General features: G+C 42.6%; 1 protein-coding gene across 4 annotated transcripts in view; it reads right to left on the bottom strand.

Moving 5' to 3' along the window:
• The window catches only part of SLC17A5 (solute carrier family 17 member 5), a 58289-nt gene that overhangs the window by 15494 nt on the left and 18270 nt on the right, over positions 1 to 24525 (bottom strand). For 3 of the 4 annotated variants that reach the window (XM_051854159.3, NM_001171293.1, XM_017344781.4), the window contains 6 exon segments: positions 21589 to 21676; positions 18111 to 18197; positions 16226 to 16344; positions 13236 to 13394; positions 6581 to 6713; positions 4303 to 4450 (listed from right to left, as the gene is read on the bottom strand). In XM_051854159.3, coding sequence (XP_051710119.1) covers positions 4303 to 4450; positions 6581 to 6713; positions 13236 to 13394; positions 16226 to 16344; positions 18111 to 18197; positions 21589 to 21676 — 734 coding nt within the window. 4 annotated transcript variants of the gene reach the window in all.

Raw genomic sequence — 24525 nt, 5'->3', positions numbered from 1 at the left:
AAAGGAACCAGTGTTCTCTGGAGAAAGGGGCTGATCCCAGGGATAGGCATGGAAAGTACAAGATGAGCCTGATACAACACCTTTTGCAGTGTCAAAAAAGAAAATATTTTAATAAAAAAGAAGATGGGACAAATCAGTAGGCCACAGAAGCCCAGGTTAAAGGAGCTGCCAGTGGTCAAACGGAATGATTAGAGCATGAATAAATAAATAAGGCCAACAATGGATTGAAATTCATTCAGTAAGAATCCATAGCACAAATGAGGAGAAGGGGAGATCTTTCTTCCAACAGAATGTCCACTGATACATGTGGAGAGGGTGGTAGGGCTGGAACATCACCACTGGCTTGGGCCTCAGTTACCAATGGGTGCTAAATCTAGGGTGGGGGAGTGCTTTGAAGAGGAATAGGCTATTGCACAATCTCATAGTATCTCCCCAGAGACTGATTTATTGATTTATGAGTTCCAAGGATGAAAAATAGTTAATTAGTTTCTAGAGACAATGGTTAACATCTTGACTGGGAGTGATCAAAATGAACATCCCTGGGGGCTTCTGAGAAGGTCATACGGCCAGTTATATGCTACTACAGTGAGGGATAATTTATCTGAATCTAATCACGACAAGAGAGGAAACAAACCCAAGTGGGTGTGGGCATGCCAGGTACAGAGAAAAGCGTGAGCAAAGGGCCAAATGTGGGACCAGTGTGTGCATTTGAGTGTGTGTGTAAATGTTGGGGGATACTTTTGGAAAACAAAGAGGGGGTAAAAATATATACAAGGGGGAAGGAATAAAATGACAAAGGCAGGTTGGGGTCCTGAAGTAGAGGGTTTTGTATGTTGGTTGAATTAAATTTTCATGGCGAATATAAACATTGATTTAAAATATATAAATAGTAGGCCAGTGCCACAGCTCAACAGGCTAATCCGCCGCCTTGCGGCGCCAGCACACCGGGTTCTAGTCCCGGTCGGGGCGCCGGATTCTGTCCCGGTTGCCCCTCTTCCAGGCCAGCTCTCTGCTGTGGCCAGGGAGTGCAGTGGAGGATGGCCCAAGTGCCTGGGCCGTGCACCCCATGGGAGACCAGGAGAAGCACCTGGCTCCTGGCTTCGGATCAGCGCGGTGCGCCGGCTGCAGTGTGCCGGCCACGGCGGCCATTGGAGGGTGAACCAACGGCAAAGGAAGACCTTTCTCTCTGTCTCTCTCTCTCTCTCACTGTCCACTCTGCCTGTCAAATATATATATATATATATATATAAATAGTAAACAACAAGGCTTGTGACACTGGCATCCCATCTCAGTGCTCATTCAAGTCCCAGCTGCTTCACTTCCTATCCAGTTCCCTAGTGATGCACCTGCAAAGGCAGCAGAGGACAGCTTAAGTAATTGGGCCCCTGCTGCCTACGTGGAAGACCAGGTTGGAGTTCCAGGCTCCTGGCTTCACTCTGGCCTCACCGTGGCCATTGCAGCCATCTGGAGGAGTGAACCAGCAGGTATAAAATCTTTCTCATTCTGTCTCCCCCTCTTTCTCTGTGACTATGCCTTTCAAATAAATAAAATAAATCTTTATATAAAAATGTTAACATATAAGAAGATCAATGCACAAAGTTTTTTTTTTAAGCAAGAATTTTAACAAGATAGTGCCTATGAAAGTTTACTTCTATTCTTCCATTCATGGCATTGATCAACTGAGCGCTATGGTCTGGTGCAGGGCCAAGTGCTGGGACCACTGTGGGAAGTTCTGCACGGTCAGAGCTTGTAGTCCAAAAGCTTTTGCTTAAGTTATCTTTTATTACAAATGGCTTCTTAGTCCAAGGCCTAGGTGTTATCAGTTCTCTTCCCTTGGTTCCTCATTGATAAGGTCATATGTAGCAGTGAAACTCCTGTTTTTCAATGTAATCACACAAGTCAAGGGCTCAACAAGTATGGACCAGGCATGCCTCTCTTGTGCCAAGAGTTGTGATGTAGGGCTGGTGCCGTGGCTCACTAGGCTAATCCTCTGCCTGAGGTGCCGGCACACCGGGTTCTAGTCCTGGTCAGGGCGCTGGATTCTGTCCTGGTTGCCCCTCTTCCAGGCCAACTCTCTGCTGTGGCCCGGGAGGGCAGTGGAGGATGGCCCAAGTACTTGGGCCCTGTACCCCTGGAGAAAGGGGCTGATCCCAGGGATAGGCAGGGAAAGTACAAGATGAGCCTGATACAACAGCTTTTGCATGGGAGACCAGGAGGAAGCACCTGGCTCCTGGCTTTGGATCAGCGCAGCATGCCAGACGCAACACGCTTGCCGTAGCGGCCACTTGGGGGGTGAACCAATGGAAAAAGGAAGACCTTTCTCTCTGTCTCTCTCTCTCTCTCACTGTCCACTCTGCCTGTCAAAAAAATAAAATAAAATAAAATAAAATAAAATAAAATAAAATAAAGTAATTATATATCAAAGGAAGACAGTAACCAATCACAGATGTATTTAGCACAAAATTATAAGTGGAATGCATAGAGAAGGAAGAGCAAAAAAAGCAGGCAGCAATGATCTGGAAAGACCCAGTGGAGAATTGAGAAGTGAACTGGGAAGGGCTCAGATGGATAGGAAACGTGCTGCCGTGGAGGGGGGAGACCTTGGCAGAAGGCACTATAGAGCGGCCAACAGAGGCTCAGTCAGTCAGCTGTTGGGTTGGCTAAGATTCTAGGCTTGTGGAATCTTCTTGGACTTCTATATAAACAAAAGAAAAGTATCAGAATTTCAAAGGTCTGTTGGAGTTCCATGAGATGCATTGAGTGGAGTCTCTTGGAGTGTTTATTGAAGGGACAGGAGACTGAGGATCAGTAGGAATCAGAGGATTTGTGGTAATCTAGGTACCAAGCATTTGGAGAAGGGGAAGGAGGGTGTAAGGACACAGGACTTTTCTCCAGAAATAAGTTCATATCCATTATTTTATTTTTGGAGATTTATTTATTTATTTGAAAGTCAAAGAGTTACTGAAAGAGGGGGAGAGAGAGAGAGAGAGACAGAGAGAGATCTTCCATCTGCTGGTTCACTCCCAGATGGCTGCAACGACCAAAGCTGAGCACATGTTGAAGCCAGGACCCTCATCCAGGTCTCCCATGTGGGTAGCAGGAGTGCAAATACTTGGGCTATCTTCTGCTGCTTTTCCAGCCATTAGCAGGGAGCTAGATTGGAAGTGGAGCATCTGGGACACGAACCAGAACTCATATGGGATGCTGGTACTGCAGGCAGTGGCTTTATCCATTATACCACCATTATACCATTATAGGCACCTCTTTTATATTGTCAACCGGCACAAAGGAATTCTAAAGTAAGCAGCTCAAAGAGTGTTTCCAGAGAGGTAGCTATGGAAAGAACTTTGGGCTTGAAAGTATGAATCCAGGCTGTTTTTGTGGCCTAGCAGGTTGTATGCCGCTGTGTGCACCTGTAGCACCAGCATCCCATATAGGCACCAGTTCCAGTCCTGGCTGCTCTATTTCTGAGCTCTGCTAATGCACCTGGGAAGACAGTGGAAGATGGCCCAACTGCTTGGGCCCCTGCCACCCATGTGGGAGACTCAGAAGAAGCTCCTGGCTTTGGCCAGACCCAGCCATTTCAGGAGTGAACCAGCAGATGGAAGATTTCTATCTCTGTCTCTTTCTCTCTAACTCTGCCTTCCAAAATCAATCAATCAATATCAATTTTAGTTTCACATTTTGGTTTCATCATTTATTAGCTATAATTTGAGGACAAATCACTTAACTTCTCTGGACTCGAGTTTCCTCAGCCTTAAAATAAGGCAAGAATATATACTTCATAGGAATGATTTAAGCATAAAATATTGTTTGTAGAAGTGATTTCTTTTTTATTTATTTATTTATTTTTTTGACAGGCAGAGTGGACAGTGAGAGAGAGAGAGAGACTGAGAGAAAGGTCTTCCCTTGCTGTTGGTTCACCCTCCAGTGGCCGCCGCAGCCAGCGCGCCGCGCTGATCCAAAGGCAGGAGCCAGGTGCTTCTCCTGGTCTCCCATGCAGGTGCAGTGCCCAAATACTTGGGCCATCCTTCACTGCCTTCCCGGGCCACAGCAGAGAGCTGGTCTGGAAGAGAAGCAACCGGGACAGGATCCGGCGCCCCAACCGGGACTAGAACCAGGGGTGCCGGCGCCGCAGGTGGAGGATTAGCCAAGTGAACCATAGCGCTGGCCTAAACTGATCTTTTAATTCCATTTCCCCACAAAGTTTTGAAGTGCCATTGTATATATAGTTTTACCATAATTAAAAAAAAAAAAAGGAAGTCAAAGTCAATCACAGTAAATCTTCAGGTTTGTACTCACGAAGGAGCAATATCCAGATGGTTGATGCTAAATCCAGAGGAACAGAAGCCTCCCAATGTTGTTGATATGGTTAGGAAAACAACAGCCAAGGAATAGTCACAGCCTATGAATCCAGCAGCTACCAGGAACGTTGCAGGTCCAATCATTCCTGGAGTTAAAAAGTTATAAAAAGAAATGAAGTCCCAGCATTAATATTTGCCCTATCTTAATAAAGCATAAATCTAGAATTTGGTATTGCTGCCACCTACTGTAGAAACACTGTATTGCCTAGAAGACTCTACTAGTGCAGAATTTTATAAACAAACTGCAGGAAACATATGGACATAATACAACTAATATAATGGTAAAAGGAAAATATCTTTATGCAAATGTTATTAAGCCTACATGTGATCAGAACTTGGCAAAAGTTCTATAGTGTTAGAGAAATGGGCAGGAAGAGAATGACTAAAAAATATGGCTCAGAGAAGCAACAGCTAATACAGATATGACTTAAAATTCACATAACCAAAAATGGGGAACAAAATGACAAATTCTTTTGGGTATAGTTAGAGGTATACTCTGTCTTAGTTCTAAGAGCGGATAATAATAGGATAATAATATGCACAGGTCATTACAGGTAGCTAAGCATAAAATACAAGTAACACAGGGGACTTAATACAGGGCTTATCCTTTTTTTTTTTTTTTCCACATTTACAGTAGTGGTATCTAGGAACTCTCTGTGATCATGGAAATGTGTTTGTATATACTATAGCTAAAGATCTTATTTTAAACTTAAAACAGCCACATGTCTAGTACGTATTATACTGTGAAGAACAGCCCAATAAAAACCTGAAAAGCGACAAAAGTCAGATTAAAGCTACAGGGATTTAATTCACACCTTGCAGGTGTGACGTCAAGGTAAGGCTGTGGAACAGGCCAGCATCTCCTGGGAAGGGAGGGCATGCAGAAGGTGCTTGCAGAGTTAACTGAACAGGGAGTCCCTTAGCAATGTCATTGCTCAAATACAGCTCCCAGGATCTCTAACTGCTGGACACTTTTAAACAGCAGAATAATTGCTTTAGATAGTTTTAAAATCGACCTTCTAAAAGCAGAGTCTGAAATATAATTTCTTAGGTTTCCTTTGAATTCTCTGGATTGAAATAGAATATGTATTCACTTAGAAAAGGGATGGTGGCTTAGAAGTGCTTTCAATGTAAACTTACAGCTGAAAACAAAGTGATTTATAAAATCTGGGGATAATGTTCAGCAAGATAAGCCATTTTTATAGTTGTAAGCTATGGTAGAGATAGCAGGATATTATAAATCTTAATCCTCAGAAAGAACCATCTGGTACAGAAATACACTACATGCATGACAGTATTTCAATATGCAAACAAAATAAATGCCTCATATAATCATTTGTATTTTGGCTTACGCTGCTGTGATACTGTGATACAAGAAGGAATATGTATTTGGTTTTTGTTTCATGTTGGCACACAGCTCCTAAAATCTTAGAATTAACAAGATTACCTTTTATATGCTACTGAGATGACTGGTGGTTGGGGGTCCCAAGATAACTACAGGATGGGTACTATCACCAGAAAGACCAAGGCATGATTAGTAGGTTGGGCCTTTCAGCAGTAACCCTTAATCTCCGGGGAGGCTGAGCCCATCACCAATGGACGATGATTTAATCAATCATGTCACTACGATGCAACCTACATAAGAACTCAAAAGGACAGGGCTTGGATGGTTTCTGCATAGAACATGAAAGAGTTTGGCAGTTGGTGTGCCCAGAGAGGGCACACAGAAGCTCCTGGTCCCTTCCCAGTCACCTTGCCCTATACATCTCTTCCACCTGGCTGTTCATCTATGTCCTATGTAATATCCTTTATAATAAACAGGTAAACCTAAATGTTTTCCTTAGTTCTATAAATGTCTTTGCAAATTAATGGAACTCAAGGAGGTTGTCATGGGAACAGCTGAATTACAGCCCATTTGTCAGAAGTACAGATCACAGTCTGGGGTTTGTGATTGGCATTTGAAGTGGGGGGCAGTCTTGTGGGATTAAACACTCAACCAGAATTATAGGACACCCAGCGGTTGTCATGGCAGAATCGTTTTTATGTTGAGTAGAAGTCCTCAAGCACAGTTTGATGGCCAGAGGTGAAGTGTTCTGTGTTGAGTATTGTGATGACTGTGTATCAAGAAGGAGAAACATTGTTTTCTTCCCATCTCCAATAACTGTAAATACAATAAGTAATTGTACATAAAAACAAAACTTCATTCATGTTATTACCTATAAGGCTAAAAATTCTGCGAACACATATGGTTGAAAAATTCCATTTTGCCCTTAAAGTGTCTGCAGCTTGACCAGACAGGATCATGCATAACCAACAGCCAAAATAAGGTACTGCAGATAAGAACCCATTCTGGAAGGAAGAAGAAGATACATAATTAGTACATACATCATAGCCCATCACTATTGCTTGGAAACAAAGGAAAAACATAGACATATTCTGTTTGTTAATATAATCACAGGAGGTAAGTTTGGCTTTTAGAGAGATTATGGAATTCAGTTAAATGCCATCCCTAATATACTGTCTCAGAGGGAAACAAGGCTCATGGCAGTCTTGTCGCTCAGGGTAATCTCCACTGAAACTTTGGGAACTGGGTTATAGAAGGGGACATCTTCCAATTGGCCTACGGATTCTTCCCACTGAAAAATTTTTGTCTTCAAATTTTATTGATTTGTTTACTTAAAAATACAGAAAACTATGTAACTCAAATATACAGCTTAAAGAATTATTCTAAGAACATCTTGGTCAAGAAACAGAATTTTGCCGGCCACCCCAGTGGGCTCTCAATGGTGCTGGTCCAATCTCAGGCCCTTTCTTCTCCTTGTAAGTGAATATCATCCAGGTTATAATACATAGCACTCACAGACTTCCATTTATTTAACATCACATCCTTCAAGTGTGCATCCCTACACACCACACTTCAATCTCCACATCTTAAAAACTTTCGATAAGACTTAAAAAATTTACTTATTTGAGAGGCAGACAAAGAGAAAAAGGGAGAGAAAGAGATAAGGAGGAGTAGAGAGAGGGAGAAGAAGGAAGATGGAGGGAAAGAGAGGGAGACAGAAGAGGAGAGAGGGGTTTAGAGGGTAAGCGAGGAGGAGAGGGAGAGAAACGGAAGGAGAGAGGGAGGAAAGAGGAGAAGGAGGAGAAGGGGGAGAGAGAAAGACAGCATGAATGTAAGCAAGTGCTCCCATCTGCTGGTTCGCTTCCCAGATGCTGAAGGGGTTGGGATAGCGAGGGAGCAAGCGCCCTCTCATCCACTGGTTCACTCCCCAAAAAACTGCAACTGGGCTGGGCTGAAGCCATGCACCAGAAACCCAATCCAGGTCTCCCAATCCGTTCAGCCATCACCACTTGCCTCCCAGAGTCTGCATTAACAGGAAGCTGGAGTCATGAACGGGAGGTGGGTACTGACCTCAGGCACTCCACTACAGGGCATCTTAACCAAATGCTAGCCCCAATATATCTTTTAGGTCTCTTTGAACCTGTAAATCCCTTTACATTTCATTTTACTTATTTTCAAAAGATCAGTGACAAAGTAAAACCTTAACTCAAAGCAATGATCTTAGAGCTGAAACACCCTCCTCCCAACCACCACACATACAATTTCTTTTTTGACATAACCTGGGAACCTGGGAGTCTTGATGGTTTCTTCTCTCTGACGTTTCACGTCTAATCAGTAAGTACGGCCTGTTCTACTTCCCTAAAAAACCCAAAAACAACTAGCTAACCTCGTCTACTGTTCCTCCACTCTATTTACCAATAACTCTGACCTTTTCCTGATTGCAGTTTTGGGCTTCCCTCTCTGTTCACCACCTATCTTTCCAGCTCATTCCCTCTAGTATCTTGTCCCAAACTCTTGATCATTTTTTTTAAGATTTTTAAAAAAATGTATTTATTTGAGAGTTAGAGATGCAGAGTGGGAAAGACAGAGGAGAGGTCTTCCATCCGTTAGTTGACTCCCCAAATGGCCGCAACAGCTGGAGCTGGGCCGATCTGAAGCCAGGAGCTTCTTCAGGGTCTCTCTCGTCTTTCCGATCTCTCTCTTCTTCTGGGTGCAGGGGCGCAAACACTTGGGCAATCTTCCACTGCTTTCCCAAGCAATTAGCAGAGAGCTGGATCGGAAGTGGAGCAGCCAGGACTTGAACCCGTGCCTGTATGAGATGCCAGCACCACAGGTGGAGGCTTAACCTACTATACCACTGTGCTGGCTCCGATACTTCCTTCCTTCCTTCCTTCCTTCCTTCCTTCCTTCCTTCCTTCCTTCCTTCCTTCCTCCCTCCCTCCCTCCCTCCCTCCCTTCCTTCCTTTTTTTTTTTTTCTTTTTTGACAGGCAGAGTGGATAGTGAGAGAGAGACAGAGAGAAAGGTCTTCCTTTTCGCCGTTTGTTCACCCTCCAATGGCCAGCATGGCTGGCACGCTGTGGCCGGCGCACCGCGCTGATCTGATGGCAGGAGCCAGGTGCTTCTCCTGGTCTCCCATGGGGTGCAGGCCCAAGCACTTGGGCCATCCTCCATTGCACTCCCTGGCCACAGCAGAGAGCTGGCCTGGAAAAGGGGCAACCGGGACAGAATCTGGCGCCCTGACCGGGACTAGAACCCAGTGTGCCGGCGCCGCTAGGTGGAGGATTAGCCTATTGAGCCACGGCGCCGGCCTATTTATTTTTTTAAAATCAATTTATTTATTTGAAAGGCAGAGTTACAGAGAGAGAGAGAGAGAGAGAGAGACAGATTGAGACAGATCTGCACCTGCTTATGCATGCCACAAGTGGCTGCAATGTTGTGGCCACGTTGAAGCCAGGAGTTTCTAGTGTCCTAAATGAGTGCAGAGGCCCTAGCACTTGGGGCCTCTCCCACTGCTTTCTCACGCACTTTTAGCAGGGAGCTGGATAGAAGTGGAGCAGTCAGGGAGTGAAGTGGCGCCCACGTGGGATGCTGGCATTGCAGGTGGCAGCTTAACCCACTGTGCCACAATGCCATCCCTCCCAAATTTATTGATCCTACCACCTACTTACTCTTCTTCAATTCTTTGTTGCTCTCCCTAGCCAATATCAATCCTACAGTTAATCATGACAATCACTCTCTTACACAGGCCCTTGACTCCATGGGTCCTTTCCTACTTCATCTGGTTAAACCAAACTCTTTTTCTATCATGTACTTGCACTTGGGCAATTGAATGTGTCCAGAAATAACACAAACATGTGTGCCTATTTACTTTAGACTAACGAGCATGAACCTCAAGCGGTCCTCAGTGCTGCCAGGCAAACACCGTCCCCCCTTGCATTCTCCACTCACTAGTGGACGACTGGGATGACGTCTCTCAGTGTTCTCTCCTCTCACCCACCCCTGGGCGTACTCAAGAATAGTTAAGCTTCTGTTCACGGACATGTCTCTCCTTATTTAAAAAAAAAAGATTCTATTACATTAATATCCCAAATAAGGGAACAGATATCATCCCAACTGTCACTAATTTGTAAGAAATATGGAGGTTAGAACTGGGAAAACCTAGGAAGAAGAAACTGAGGATAACTAATAAAACAAATTTATATGACAAAGCAGCTTATAACAAAGAATAAAGAGCTTTACACTTTTAAAAGTGTGTTGCAGTGATTAAGATGTCACTGGGAACACCTGCATCCCATATGGGAGCGCCTGGATCTGACTCTTGATTCCAGGTCCTGCTAATGCATATCCTGACTACTCTAATTCCCATTCAGTTTCTTGCCATTACATGCTGGGAGACAGCAGGTGAGGCTCAGTGTCCCTGCCGTCCACGTGGGAGACCCAGATTGAGTTCCAGGCTCCTGGCTTTGGGCTGACACTTGGAGAGCAAACCAGCAGATTTATGTCTCAGTCTTTCTCTGTTGGCCTATCAAATAAAAACAAATAAAAATTAAAAGAAAAGCCCACAGATTCTATGCTATTCTTTTTCTAAAATGGTTATTGATTTGAGGGGGACAGAAGGAGAGAGAGGCGGGGTTGGGGGTGGGGGGAGACAGAGACAGAGAGAGAGAGCGTGTGCTTCTATCCACTGGTTCAGTCTCCAAATTCCTGCAAATGGTCCTTGGCTGGGGCCAAACTGGGAAGTGGGGAACTCAATCCAGGTGTCCCACATAGGTGGTAAGAACTCAAATTCTTGAGCCACTGCTGCTGTTCCTGCCTCCTAGAGTCCGCACTGGTAGGAAGCTGGAGGCAGGAAACCAACCCAAGCATTTGGATGTAGGATGTGAGCTTCTTAACCTCTAGGCTAAAGACCTGCTCCCCTAAGTTACTCTTTCTACTCCTCATCTATGCTGCTTCTTTACGTTTGGAGACAGGTTCTGCTTTGTGGCTGAATAATAGTCCACTCTGAAAACACTACCTGTGTCAGTCCATTCATCAGCTGACAGACCTTTGGGTTGTTTCCACTTTTTGTCTACTACAAACAATGCTGCTTATGAGCATTCATGTGTACCTTTCTGTGTGAATATATGTTTTCATTTCTCTCGGCCATGGACCTAGGCACAGAACTGGTGAGTCATACGGTAACTCCATGTTAACACTCTGAGAACAGCCAAACTTCTCCACAGCAGCGGAACCCTCTTACATTCCCTGGACCAATGTATGAGGTTTCCAAGTCTTCCATTGCCTCACCAACACCTGCTATTTTCTGTGTGAGTCTGTGAATGTGGGAGGGGGGAGTTGTTTTGTTTTGTTTTGTTTTGTTTTGAGTTATAGCCATCTTAGCACCCTTGAAGTGGTATTCATTTGATTTACATTTCCATAATGACATTGAGTATCTCTCTATGTGCTTACTGCCCATTTGGGCATCTTTTGAGAAATGCCTATTCAAGTGCTTTGTCCCTTTTAATAACTGTTTGTTTTTAAATTATTGAGTTGTAAGAATTCTTCATATATTCTGGATACCAGACTTATCAGATATATGACTTATACATGTTTTTTTCCAATTTCATGGGCTGTCTTTTCAATTGCTGATACTGTTCTGTGATGCCTAAGAGTTTTAACCTTAGTGAGGTTCAATTTATCTTTTTTTCAACCCGTTTTGTTCACTTGTGCTTTTGGTGTCATATCTAAGCAATGGTTTCTTAATCCAAAATCATGAAGATTTTCGTCTAAGAGTTTGATATCATTAACTTTCACAATTAAGTCTTTGATCTGTCCTTCATTTTGAAGGCAAAGACATCACCAAACTTTCGTTATAAAGTGTGTCACTCTAGGCTTTCTGTGAATCTCTTTAAGATAAGATTTACTTTAAAACTACCACTACAGAGATAACAGGAACTAATTACATGCGATAAATTAAGAAGGCAGTTTCAGGTAAGGCCGTTTCACAGCTCTACAACTGTGTATCTTCCAATGCCTGACAAATGACGTACAGCAGGTTTGCCCAGGGATCTTGTCTCTCCCAGGCTCCCTGCTCACCTGCCAGCATGAATCATCTGATATGCTGGCATACTAAGAGGGACTAGTACAACCTTTATGGTTAAAGGGGATAACAGGCTAAAGATGGTTTGAATCAACAGTTAATATACACTGAGAAAAGAAGAGGTAACTATATGATATAGCAATCCCACTACTAATTATATACCCAAAAGACTTGAACACAATGTATCAAAGAGATTCCTGTACCACCACGTTTATAGCAGCACTGTTCACGATAGCCAAAATTGTCCATCATCAGATGAATGGAAAAAAATATATATACACAATGGAATATTATTCAGCTATAAAAAGAATGAAATTCTACAATTCGCAGCAAAAAGGATGCAACCAGAGGACATCATGTTGAGTGAAATAAGCCAGACCCAGAAAGACAAATACCACATGTTCTCCTGTGTACATGGAACCTAAAATTTAGAAAACAAACAAAAAAGAGAAAAAAGAAAAAAAGAAATGTCTGTGTGTATCATTACTGCTGTGAATATAGTTTTATAAAATTTTAACAACTTTGTCAAGGCAATGCTAAGAATCTTATACTACTACAGTTTTAATGACCTGTGATTACTTTAGAATTACTGTATATGGGTTAAATGGTCATTTTCCCATTCAATTATTGTTCATAGCCATTGTCCATGTTCCCACTAAACTAGGGTGTTTTTGCTTTTTACTTGTTAAACTTTGTGTTTGGTGAAATATTTAAGCCTTTTTACTGTAATGTAATTTTTAAAATATATTAGCTCAGGCCGGCGCCGTGGCTCACTAGGCTAATCCTCCGCCTTGCGGCGCCGGCACACCGGGTTCTAGTCCCGGTCGGGGCGCCGGATTCTGTCCCGGTTGCTCCTCTTCCAGGCCAGCTCTCTGCTGTGGCCCGGGAGTGCAGTGGAGGATGGCCCAAGTCCTTGGGCTCTGCACCCGCATGGGAGACCAGGAGAAGCACCTGGCTCCTGGCTTTGGATCAGCGCGATGTGCTGGCCACAGCGCACCAGCCACGCCGGCCATTGGAGGGTGAACCAACGGCAAAGGAAGACCTTTCTCTCTGTCTCTCTGTCTCTCTCTCTCTCTCTCACACTATCCACTCTGCCTGTCCAAAAAAAAAAAAAAAAAAAAAAGCTCAAAAACTAAACATAAAAAAATGAAAGGGAGAAGGAAAGAGGGTGGGGAGGAGAGGAGTGAAGGAGGGAGGGAGGGAGAGAGGAAAGGACTATGCTTATGTTCTTAGAGTTGTAGCTACAAATCACATTGACTCTGTTAAAAACTAATTAAAAATGTTAAAAAAAAAAAGTCAAAAAAAGAAGCAACTATGGAGGCCAAAAAGAGAAGTCTGTGAATGGAAGCCATAAAATAACTGAATTTCAAATAGATGAAAACAAATTCTGTGTGTGGTTTTAGAATATGTACTTTACATAAGAAGCAGATGATTATTATTTCTTACCTCTTGAACATTGAACCTTAGGATCTCCTTCATATAGGTAGGCAATAATGTCAATAAAGTATAAAAAGTCCAGTTGTAAGAAAAATGTGCAACTACAATAGCCCAGAGTGGCAGTGACTTTAATATCGGTAGCCATGGCACTGACTTCTGTGAAGAAAGCTGAAGAAAGCAAGGTCCATTAGGATAAGCTACACCTATGTTATGTCTAGATTTCTCTAAGGCATAATTTTGTTTGTATAAACAAAGTAATGTTGAAACAATTTCAGTAATACTAGCCTATTTTCACAATCTATAAATACCAATTGAATTTCTGATAGCCTGATGTTTCACAGAAACTACCGAGATCATTTGAATGTCAAACACATAACCCTGACACAGGCCAGGTTCTTCATAGCTGCTTATCACGTGACTACGAGGCCCACAGAGTTAATGGTTTGGAAACAAGAACAAGAAATGCACACAATACAGCTTGGTGTTCACAATGTAGGTATAAAACAACAGTTCTTTTCTCTCTCAATAAGAATGGTGAGATCCACTTACAGCATTTTCACATGACAAGTTATATTTTGGGACAGGGTGGGAAGGGGGAAATCTTCATTTATAAAAACATTCAGATTGAAAATGCATTTTAAAATGTTACTTAGAGAAACTCTCCAAATATCTAGCAGATATTAAAAATAATCCTTGAAGGGTTTAAGGTAGTAGTGTACAATAACACTTTCTATGTTGAGGGAAATGTCCTATAACTGCAGTGTCCAGTAGGGTATGGTGGACATTTGGGCTAGCGGTTAACATGCCTGAGACCCATACTGGAGTACCTGGGTTTGAGTTGTAGCTCTGGCTTCTAATTCCAGCTTTCTGCTAATGCAGATTCTGGGAGGCAGCAGGTGATCGCTTCATTGACTGGGTTCCTGCTATCCAGAGGGGAGACCTGCATTGAGTTCCCAGCTCTTATCTTCATCCTGGCTATACCACTGCCATCCAGGCATTTGGGGAATTAACCAGTGGATGGGAGCAGCCTCTGTCTATATGTCTGGTCCTCTCTTTCTCTCTCCTAATGCTCTCTGTGACTCTCAAGTTAAAAAAAAAAATTCATAGAAAATGGAATTACAAGATAATATAAATTCCCTATGAATGTAAAAGAATCTAAATGAAAAAGTTTTGTTAAGTTCATAAAAATAATGACAAAAAAATCTGTTCCTTAAAGGGAAAAAGTGGGTTGTTCATTTGATTAGCATCAATAGAGAACACCAAACTCTCAAAGCTAACTTTCTTCACTATTCGTTATATTGCTGAATTCTTCTAATTTGTCAATCTTTAGTAAAAACCAAGAGATGCCATTTTTTCTTAAGGTTTAGCAGCTTGTAGAGACACTTGTAGCAAGATTTAAACACTCTAGAAGAAATGTTAAAGTTCTAATTACTGTCTGGTTATATCACATATAAAAATTTAGGGACTGACACTACACTGCAGTGGGTTAAGCTGTCACCTGCTGTGCTAGCACCCCATTTGGGCACTGGTTAGAGTTCCACCTGCTCCACTTCTGCTCCAGGTCCCTGCTTATGCACTTGGGAAAGCAGCAGAAGATGGCCCCAAGTCCTTGGACCCCTGCCACCCACATGGGAGACCTGAATGTAGCTCTTGGCTCCTGGCATCAGCCTGGCCATTGTGGGCCATTTGGAGGAGTGAATCAGTGGGTGGAAGCTCTCTTTCTCTCTGTCTCTTCTCTCTCCCTCTCTCTGTAACTCTGCCTTTCAAATAAATAAACAAATTTTTAAAAATTTTTTAATTAATTAATTTTTTTGACAGGTAGAGTTAGACAGTAAGAGAGAGAGAGAGAGAGAGAAAGGTCTTCCTTTTTCCATTGGTTCACCCCCCAAGTGGTGGCTACGGCCGGCGTGTTGCAGCCAGCACGCTGCTCCGATCCAAAGCCAGAAGCCAAGTGCTTCCTCCTGGTCTCCCATGGGGTGCAGGGCCCAAGGACCTGGGCCATCCTCCACTGCACTCCCGGGCCACAGCAGAGACTGGAAGAGGAGCAACCAGGACAGAATCCGGCGCCCCAACCGGGTCTAGAACCCGGGGTGCCAGTGCCACAGGCGGAGGATTAGCCTAGTGAGCCATGGCGCCGGACAATAAATACATTTTTAAAAACAAACAAAAAAATTAAAGTATCAAGCATCATAACTTAATGGGCAAAAAAGCCATTACATGAAATATTTAACATTCTTATACTAATAAAGTGACTTTGATGTCAAAAAGAATGCTAAAAATAGGCTATATATTTTAAAATTTTCCTACTGTATTATGTTTTTTGATTCCTCCCCAAAGGCAAGTATTTTGTTTCTATGACTTGAGAACTTATGTATTGAATTACGGTTGACTTTGATTTCTGATTTGCTTTTGTGCCTGATTAAGTGACACAAATCTAGTTTCAATAAGATGTAAACATTTTTCTAAAGATGACCTACTGTAGATGAACAAACATGTATATAACCATTATTCTAGAAGGTTTAAAATTACCTCAAAAGGCATGTGTACACACACACATACATACACACAAAGAAAGTGAGCAAGAGAGCTATTTTTCATCTGCTGGTTACTCTCCAAATGTCTGCATGCCAGAAGCTGGGAATTCAATCCAGGTCTTCCATGTGGGTAGCAGGAACCCAGTCATTGGAGCCGTCACTGCTGCCTTCCAGGGTCTACATTAGCAGGAAGCTGGAATCAGGAGCCCAAGGCAGGGATCAAGCTCAGGTACTCTGATATGGAACACAGGCATCTTAATGCTTGACCAAACACCTGCTCCTATTTTTCATAGTTTTAATATGGAAAGGACTGGAATCCTTCTGACAATACTTCATATATTTGCCTCATCTGGCCACTTTGCCTAGTGCACACACAACAGAAATATCTATTTATGAAAACTGGTATCTTATTTCTGAGGACAGAAAGGTTCTGTACTTATTTCTGAAATGTTTCCAAGTCCATACCTGATTTTTTAATGATGAAAGAATGTATTCCTTTTCATAATTGGAGATTGTCTTGTGAGTTTCTGGCGTATCAGTAACTATCCAAATCCATAAAATAAACCAAAAAATTCCAACTATACCTTAAAATAGAAAAATTATAGTTAAGAAAAATCAGAATGTACCAACAATTTTTATGTCTTAAAAATTATGTAATTATAAACTTAATGTAAAATTGGTTTCAGCTGAGATTCATTTTCAAGTATATATAATTGCTATACTATTTTTCTGATTACACATTTTGAAGAAAACAACTTTAACCATATGATTTAGCCTATCAGGGTTTACCAGACAAATCTTTTTGAAAATAAATTTTTATTGGGGCCGGTGCTGTGGCATAGCAGGTAAAGCTGCTGCCTGCAGTGCCAGCATGCCATATGGGCACCAGTTAGAGTCCTGGCTGCTCCATTTCCAATCCAGCTCTCTGCTATGGCCTGGGAAAGCAGTACAAGATGGCCCCTGCTTCCACGTGGGAGACCTGGAAGAAGCTCCTGGCTCGGGATAGGTGCAGCATTAGCATAGCGGCCAACTGGGGAGTGAACCAGGCGATGGAAGACCTCTCTCTCTCTCTCTCTCTTTCTCTTTGTGTAACTCTGACTTTCAAGTAAAATAAATACATCTTTTAAAAAAAAGAAAATAAATTTTTACAATTCACATATGGCCATATGTCTGCTTTTGTTTGTTCATCTTTTTTTTTGTTTTGACTGTAGATATTTCCTTTGTTAAATATGTACATGAAAGGGGTAGGGGCCAGTGCCGTGCCTCACTTGGTTAATCCTCCGCCTGCAGTGCTGGCATCTCATATGGGCACCGGGTTCTAGTCCCGGTTGTTTCTCTTCCAGTCCAGCTCTCTGCTGTGGCCTGGGAAGGCAATGGAGGATGGCCCAGGTGATTGGGTGCCTGCACCCACATGAGAGACCAGGAGGAAGCACCTGGCTCCTGGCTTCGGATTGGCGCAGCATGGTAGCAGCCATTTGAGGGGTGAACCAACGGAAAGAAGACCTTTCTTTCGCTCTCACTGTCTAACTCTACCTGTCAAATAAGTAAAAAAAAAAAAAGAAAGAAAGAAAGAAAGGGGCCGGCTTCTAGCCTGGTTGCTCCTCTTCCAGTCCAGCTCTCTGCTGTGGCCCGGGAGGGCAGTGGAGGATGGCCCAAGTGCTTAGGCCCTGCACCCACATGGGAGACCAGGAGGTGGCACCTGGCTCCTGGCTTCGGATCAGCACAGTGCGCCGGCCGTGGCAGTCATTTGAGGGGTGAATCAATGGAAGGAAGACCTTTCTCTCTGTCTCTCTCTCTTTCACTGTCTAACTCTACCTGTCAAAAAAAAAAAAAAAAAAAAAAAAGTACATGAAAATCTAATTTATTAAAAATTTAAATAATCCTGTTAATGAATTTGAGATAAGAAATGAAATGTTATGGGACTAAATAAAAAAAAGATTACATCACTGGGTAAGAGCATCCTACTTTGCTTGAGAAGAAATATTTTCAAAATACACATTTTCATAATACCCAGCATCACAATTTTTGACAGCAAGCATGCCCATTTGAGTCCAGGACTCAACAACTGTTTCTACTGAGAAATATTTTAAAACTAAAATCCAATCATAACTCAGTGAGATCTTTTTAAGTGCATGAACTTGAAAAACAGGTTATTGGTAAGTGTTTTAGAACTTTGTGGTTTAGAAGATTATTTCCTTCAGTGAGTTAGAGTGTATATTGTATATTATTTTTAACTAATCATTAGATGAGCGTACTGTACTGTACTATATATATATTATATATAGTTTATACATAAAATACATATTACACTATGGATTTGTAACATTATAATTTCACTTTTCAAACTTACCAAAAAAGTAGAAGACATAAGTCCAATTCATATAGTAGCAAATTATTCCAGAAAGAGGAAGAGAAATTACTGTCCCAAGCTGTGCTCCTGGAACAACACAAAGGGCTTTATAAGCTCTTGGGAGGCATGAACAAGGAAAGAACAGTCTACTGCTTAAAGAAGAATAACAGATGATGAAGAAAAGAAGGGATTCCTAAAATACAAGGGAAGTGAAACAGTTACATGTAAACATAAACAATTCATTCTCTTAACAGGCCACTTACTAGAAAACTCATGGTATATAATATAAATCATATACATTAATAGGTATTTACACCAGTTAAAACCATGTAGCTATTGAAGAATTAGGTGTAATAACTCAATAGAAGGCTCTTTTTTTTTTTTGACAGGCAGAGTTAGACAGAGAGACAGAGAAAAAAGTCTTCCTTCCGTTGGTTCACCCCCGAAATGGCTGCCATGGCTGGCGCTGCGCCGATCCGAAGCCAAGAGCCAGGTGCTTCCTCCTGGTCTCCCATGCGGGTGCAGGGCCCAAGCACTTGGGCCATCCTCCACTGCACTCCTGGGCCACAGCAGAGAGCTGGACTGGAAGAGGAGCAACCGGGACAGAATCCAGCGCCCCAACTGGGACTAGAACCTGGGGTGCCGGCGCCGCAGGTGGAGGATTAGCCAAGTGCGCCGTGGTGCTGGCCAATAGAAGGCTCATTAAAATATCACAAAATAAAGCCTACATGTGTTAGAAATCCAGATTCAAAGATGGTCTGTAAGGTTGATAAGTACGGCCTACTGTAGTGTACTTGGTGAAATAAAAATTAGATTTTTAGTAATTTCCTTACATATTGCAAACAAATGTTTCAGACAAATAAATGACAAACATATTTCAAACTCAACTGCAAGACAACTTAGTAAGCGCTGCGGAAGCTATATGATGAAATCAGACTTTACTTCTTGCCTCGTTTAGTACTGTATGGGAGATATCACTTCCGATTCCCTGAGGTCAGGAAGACAGAAGCAGCAGCAACCGGACTGAAGTGATAGGTAGGGTGTGGTCCCACAGCAACAGAGAAAGAAGATTTAAAGGCAGTGTAACTGGATTAGCAAAGGAAAGGAGGAAGGGAAGCACACAGGGGGTCTGGGAACTTCACTTGGGTAAAGGAAAGGAATAGGGGCTGGCACTGTGGTGCAGTGGGTAAAGCGCCACCTGCAGTGCCGGCATTCCATATGGGCACAGTCCCGGCTGCTCTACTTCGCATCCAGCTCTCTGCTATGGCCTGGGAAAGCAGTGGAAGATGGCCCAAGTCCTTGGGCCCCTGCACTCACGTGGGAGACCTGGAAGAAGCTCCTGGCTTCGAATTGGCGCAGCTCCGGCCGTTGTGGTCAACTGGGGAGTGAACCAGCGAGCATGTACTCCATGCCAGGCTCTAGGTACGAGGGAATAAGCTAGACACAATTCAGGGGTGAAGGCCAAAAAAATCTTGACCTCCAGTTCAAGGAGTCTAGACTTTATTCCCTAGGTAAAGAGGAACTGTAAGTAGTACCTGTCTGTGAATTTATCATCAGCTTTCTCATGTCAACCTTCATAAAGCTGTAAGAATGATCTTTTCAAAATATAAACTAAATCATATCTCTTGATTAAAAAGCTCTTATGGCTCCCCATTGGATATGGGGGTAAAATCTATATTCCTTCTTGTAGCTTGTAAGGCCTGGAGTGATCTGGCTCTTGTCTATTTCTCTAACCTCTCTTTATGCCACTGTCCTCTTTATGCATTATGTTCTAGCCACCCACTGTGGTGTTTCATTTTTTTGAATGCTTTATTTCCTGCCTGAGAGCTCTTGTACATGCTGTTCTGATTGGCTGGAGTGTACTTCTCTGTTCTTTGCATGGCTGGCTTGTTCTTAACCTGCAGACTTTAACTTAAAAGTCACCACAGAGAGGCATTTCTCAATCACTGTATTTGAAATCAGTCAAGTTGAAAATTTTTCTTCTTCTGTTCTTTTTTTTAGGTTTATTTATTTACTTGAGAAGCAGAATTATGAGGGAGAGGGAGTGGGTGGAGAGAGATATCTTTCATACATTGGTTCACTCTCCAAAAGGCTGCAACAGCCAGGCCTGGGCCAGGCTGAAGCCCAGAGCCAGTAACTCCATCGGGGCTTGTCTGTGGGTGGTGGGGACCCAAGTACTTGGGTCATCTTCTGCTGCTTTCCCAGGAGCATTATCAGGGAGCTGGATCTGAAGTAGAGCAGCTGGCACTTAAACCAGTGCTCACACGGGATGGTGATGTCTCAGGTGGCGACTTAAGCTACTGTGCAGCAATGCTGGTTTCAAGGTGAAAAATTTTCATTCAGTGAGTGGAAGAGAGGCTAGAAGATCTATGTAATCTAGCAAAATTATAATTTAGATACATAAAGCTCATGTTATCTCACCTGTGGGTCAAAATGATGATAAATGCATAAAAAATGACATATGAAGAAAGTGGCTGAGAGTCATGATGGTCACTACACAATCAAATTAGAAATCACAATTAGGAGTGGGCAGTTAGCCTAGTAGTTAAGACGCCATATCCCCTGGGGCTGGTGTTGTGGTATAGCAGGTTAAGCTACCACCTGGATGCCAGCATCTAATATGGGTTCTGGCTCAAGTCTTGGCTGCTTTACTTCCAGTCCAGCTCCCTGCTGTTGTGCCTGGGAAAGCAGAGGAAGATGGTCTAAGTATCGACACTTTGTCACCCATTTGGGAGACCTGGATGAAGCTCCTGGCTCATGGCTTCCACCTGGTCCAGTCCTGGCCATGGCTATTTGGGAAGTGAACCAGTGAATGGAAGATACTTCTCTTTCTCTTTCTCTCTCTCTCTCTCTCTCTCTCTCTCCATATCTCTGCTTTTTCAAATAAATAAATAAATCTTAAAAGAAAAATGCCACATTCCATATTACAAAGCCTTGATTTGATACCTGACTACAGCTTCCTGTCAGTGCAGACCCAGGGAGGCAGTGGTGATGACTCAAGCCATTGGGTCTCTTCCAACCACATGGGAGAACTGGATTGAGTTTCCAGCTTCTGGCTTTAGCCTCAGCCCTATCCTGGCCACTGGAAGCATTTGGAGAGTGAATCAATGGATGGGGGCACTATTGCTAGCTCTGCTCTCTCTTTCTGCCTTACAAATAAATAAGTACAATTAATAAGAAAAAAACACAATTAAAGGATATTCTCTATACCAACATCTGAAATGGTAACATATTTTAAAATAAAATATGGATGATGGAGAATATGACATTAGTCAAGATACATTACTATATGTTGTTATATAGAAAAGAAAAATTAATAAATTTTTAATTATTAATTAAAGTACCCTATTCAAGTGTCATTTTTTCCCAAAAGATACATACAACATCGCATGATTGTGACATGCAGGCACTTTTCCCCCCAAGGTAGATGTATATGCAATTAAATTATAGTGATGTTTAGTAAGAATAGCTATCTCACCTGCATATGAAATGCTTAGAAGCTTGCTTCTTTCAAGAGGGGGAGCCCAAGAAGACCACATGGCATGCATAGCTGGAAACGTAACACCCTGAATGGGGAAAGGATATTTCTGGTAAAATGCAAGGCAGTTTTGTTAATGTTTCAAATCAAATATTTTGTTGTGAAATAATTTTCTGAATAAGAATCGCACCAGTGGGTGGAGTGGGTTAAGCTGCCACTTGGGACACCTGTATCCCATATGGAAGTGCCTGGGATAGAGTCCCACCTCCACCTCCACTTTCCATCCAGTTTCCTGCTAATGTGCCTGGGAGGCAGTGGATGATGGTTCAAATACTGAGTCCCTGCCACACATGTAGGAAACTGGTTTTGTACTCCTGGCTTCGGCTTGGCCCAGCCTCCAGTGTTGTGGGCATTTAGGGAGTGAACCAGTGGATGGAAGACCTCTATCTCTGTGTCTCCTGCTTTCCAATGACATAAAAAAATGAAATACTTATTTATGACACAGATAAAATATTTATGAAAAAGTTAAATAAATGATTAAAAAATGAATCATATCAGAATTAGGTACCATTGAGTGGGATGTCTTTGCGATATTAAGTGAAAATACCATAGAATGAAGTACCTTCAAAACAAGGATTCATAGGCTTGGGAACTAGTTGGAGCACTGTAAGGCAAGGGTTACAATAAATCTAAAGAATGTCAGCTGGCATAGCAGGTTAGACTGCTGCTTGTAGCAGTAGTATCCTGCATCAGTTGAGGCTGAGCTGTGCTGCTCCTAATCCAGCTCCCTGCTAACGTGCCTGGGAAAGCAGTGGAAGATGGTCCAAGTGTTTAGGCCCTGCCAGCCATATGGCAGACCCAGATGGAGTTCCTGGCTCCTGATTTTGTCCTGGGGCAGTCCTGGCTGTTACAGTCATTTGGGGAGTAAATTAATAGATGGAAGATTTCTCTCTTACTCTTTCTTTCTCTTTATCTCCTTCTCTCTCTCTGTCACTCTGCCTTTCAAAATAAATAAATAAATAAATAAATATTTTATTTAAAAAATAAGAATGTACTGACACTAGTAATGATATAAAGGGATCATTCTCAAGGTTAATTTTATTCAGTTTTATTGATGGCCTGTATGAATGGGAAATATTACCAATTTATAACTTTTAAAAATACTTAACTACTACTTTGGGATATTTGAAGAAAATTCAAATTGATTCTATGGGAAAAATGGTCTTACAAAAAAAGGTATGGATTCAATTACAGTGTTTGCTGGAGATAACCTGCCTAGTCCATGTCCACTGTTGATATGGAGAGTCATGGAGTATGGGTGTGGGGAGCTTGCAGAGATTTGGCAGATGAGGATATTCCACATGAGAATAAGATATTAGACTTGGTAGATTCAAGGCAGGGAAGTGACAGCTCTCCCTGACCCCTTACAAACTGTGTAACCTCTGAAAGACTGTTCAACTCCTTGAACTCTGGTTTCTTTATCTGTAAAACAGAGATAAAACTACCTATGCATAATAGTTATAAACATAAATGGAAGCTAGTGCTATTACTATTATTATTATTTGTTTTTAAAAGGGTTTATTTATTTGATAGGCAGAGTGACAGAGAAAGAATGAGGGAGAGAGACTAAGAGATCTTCCATCTACCGAGTCACTCACCAAATGGTCAAAATAGCCAGAGACAATGCCAGGAGCGAGAAACTGTATCTGGGTCTCCCACTTGGGTGGCAGGGGTCCAGGCACTTGGCCATCTTCTGTTGCTTTCCCAGGTGCACCACAGGGAGCTGGATCTGAAGCAGAGCAGCTGGGGCTTATAGTGCTCCAGTAAGGGATGCTAGCGCCTATGGGTGATGACAAACCTACTGTGCCACAACACCAGCCCCCTCAAACACTCTGTTTTCGTATTTGCATCTTTTCTCTTGGCCCTCATTCATATACACGTGGGTTTATAGAATTACAACTGGGAGTATCTGATAGCAACAACTGCTTTGTTGCCCAGAGGTTGTGATGTGAGCCACCTCCGTGCTCCAAGGTCCTGCTCTTAGTGAGTGCTTGAGGCCCAGAGCGAGCTGTGGATAAAGTGCTCAGCCTCGGGCCTGACTAGTGCTTAATAATTTATATTTTGGGGCTGGCACCGTGGCTCACTTGGTTAATCCTCTGCCTGTGGCGCTGGCATTCCATATGGGTGCCAGGTTCTGGTCCTGGTTGCTCCTCTTCCAGTCCAGCTCTCTGTTGTGGCCTGGGAGGGCAGTGGGGGATGGCCCAAGTGCTTGGGCCCTGCACCCGCATGGGAGACCAGGAGGAAGCACCTGGTTCCTGGCTTCAGATTGGCACAGCGCCAGCCATGGTGGCCATTTGGGGAGTGAACCAATGGAGGGAAACCTTTCTCTCTGTCTCTCTCTCTCACTGTCTAAAAAATTCTATCTGTCAAATAAAAAAATTTATTTTTCTGATTCTCTCAAAAAAAGAAGAGGAAGAGGAAGCAGAGATGGGGGAGGAGGAAGAGGAGAAGGAGGAGGAAAAGAAGGAGGAAAAAGAGAAGGGAAGGCAAAGAGGATTTAGGCTATGTTGCAATATCTAGAATCTGTATCATGGAGCAGCCATAGGATGCAATCTTTATAAAATAAAACTTGAGACACTGTTTAGAAATGCCTGCAGAGTACAAAACCCCAGGGACAAGGTATATTTGTGGTGATTCAGTTGGTAGGGATGAAAGATATGGATCTAGGCTCAGTTCTCTGGATAAGGCAATGTGATACAGATCGAAGAATGGACAAAAATGAGAGAACCTAAGGATAAATACAACTGAGATTCTACTTAGAAATAAAATGGTCCCTTGAAATGGCAGTGGTAATATAAGAGGTGCACTATAATGTTAAATTGGTGGCATAAACAGGAGGGTAAAATGTTCAGCAAGGAGATTCAATACCTTGATCAG

Source organism: Oryctolagus cuniculus, chromosome 5, assembly GCF_051225735.1.
Source record: "Oryctolagus cuniculus isolate XC-2025 breed Fujian yellow rabbit chromosome 5, ASM5122573v1, whole genome shotgun sequence".
NCBI classification, from domain to species: domain Eukaryota; kingdom Metazoa; phylum Chordata; class Mammalia; order Lagomorpha; family Leporidae; genus Oryctolagus; species Oryctolagus cuniculus.
The sequence above is the reverse complement of the archived record's forward strand: the minus strand, read 5'-3'. Positions and strand labels throughout refer to the sequence as shown.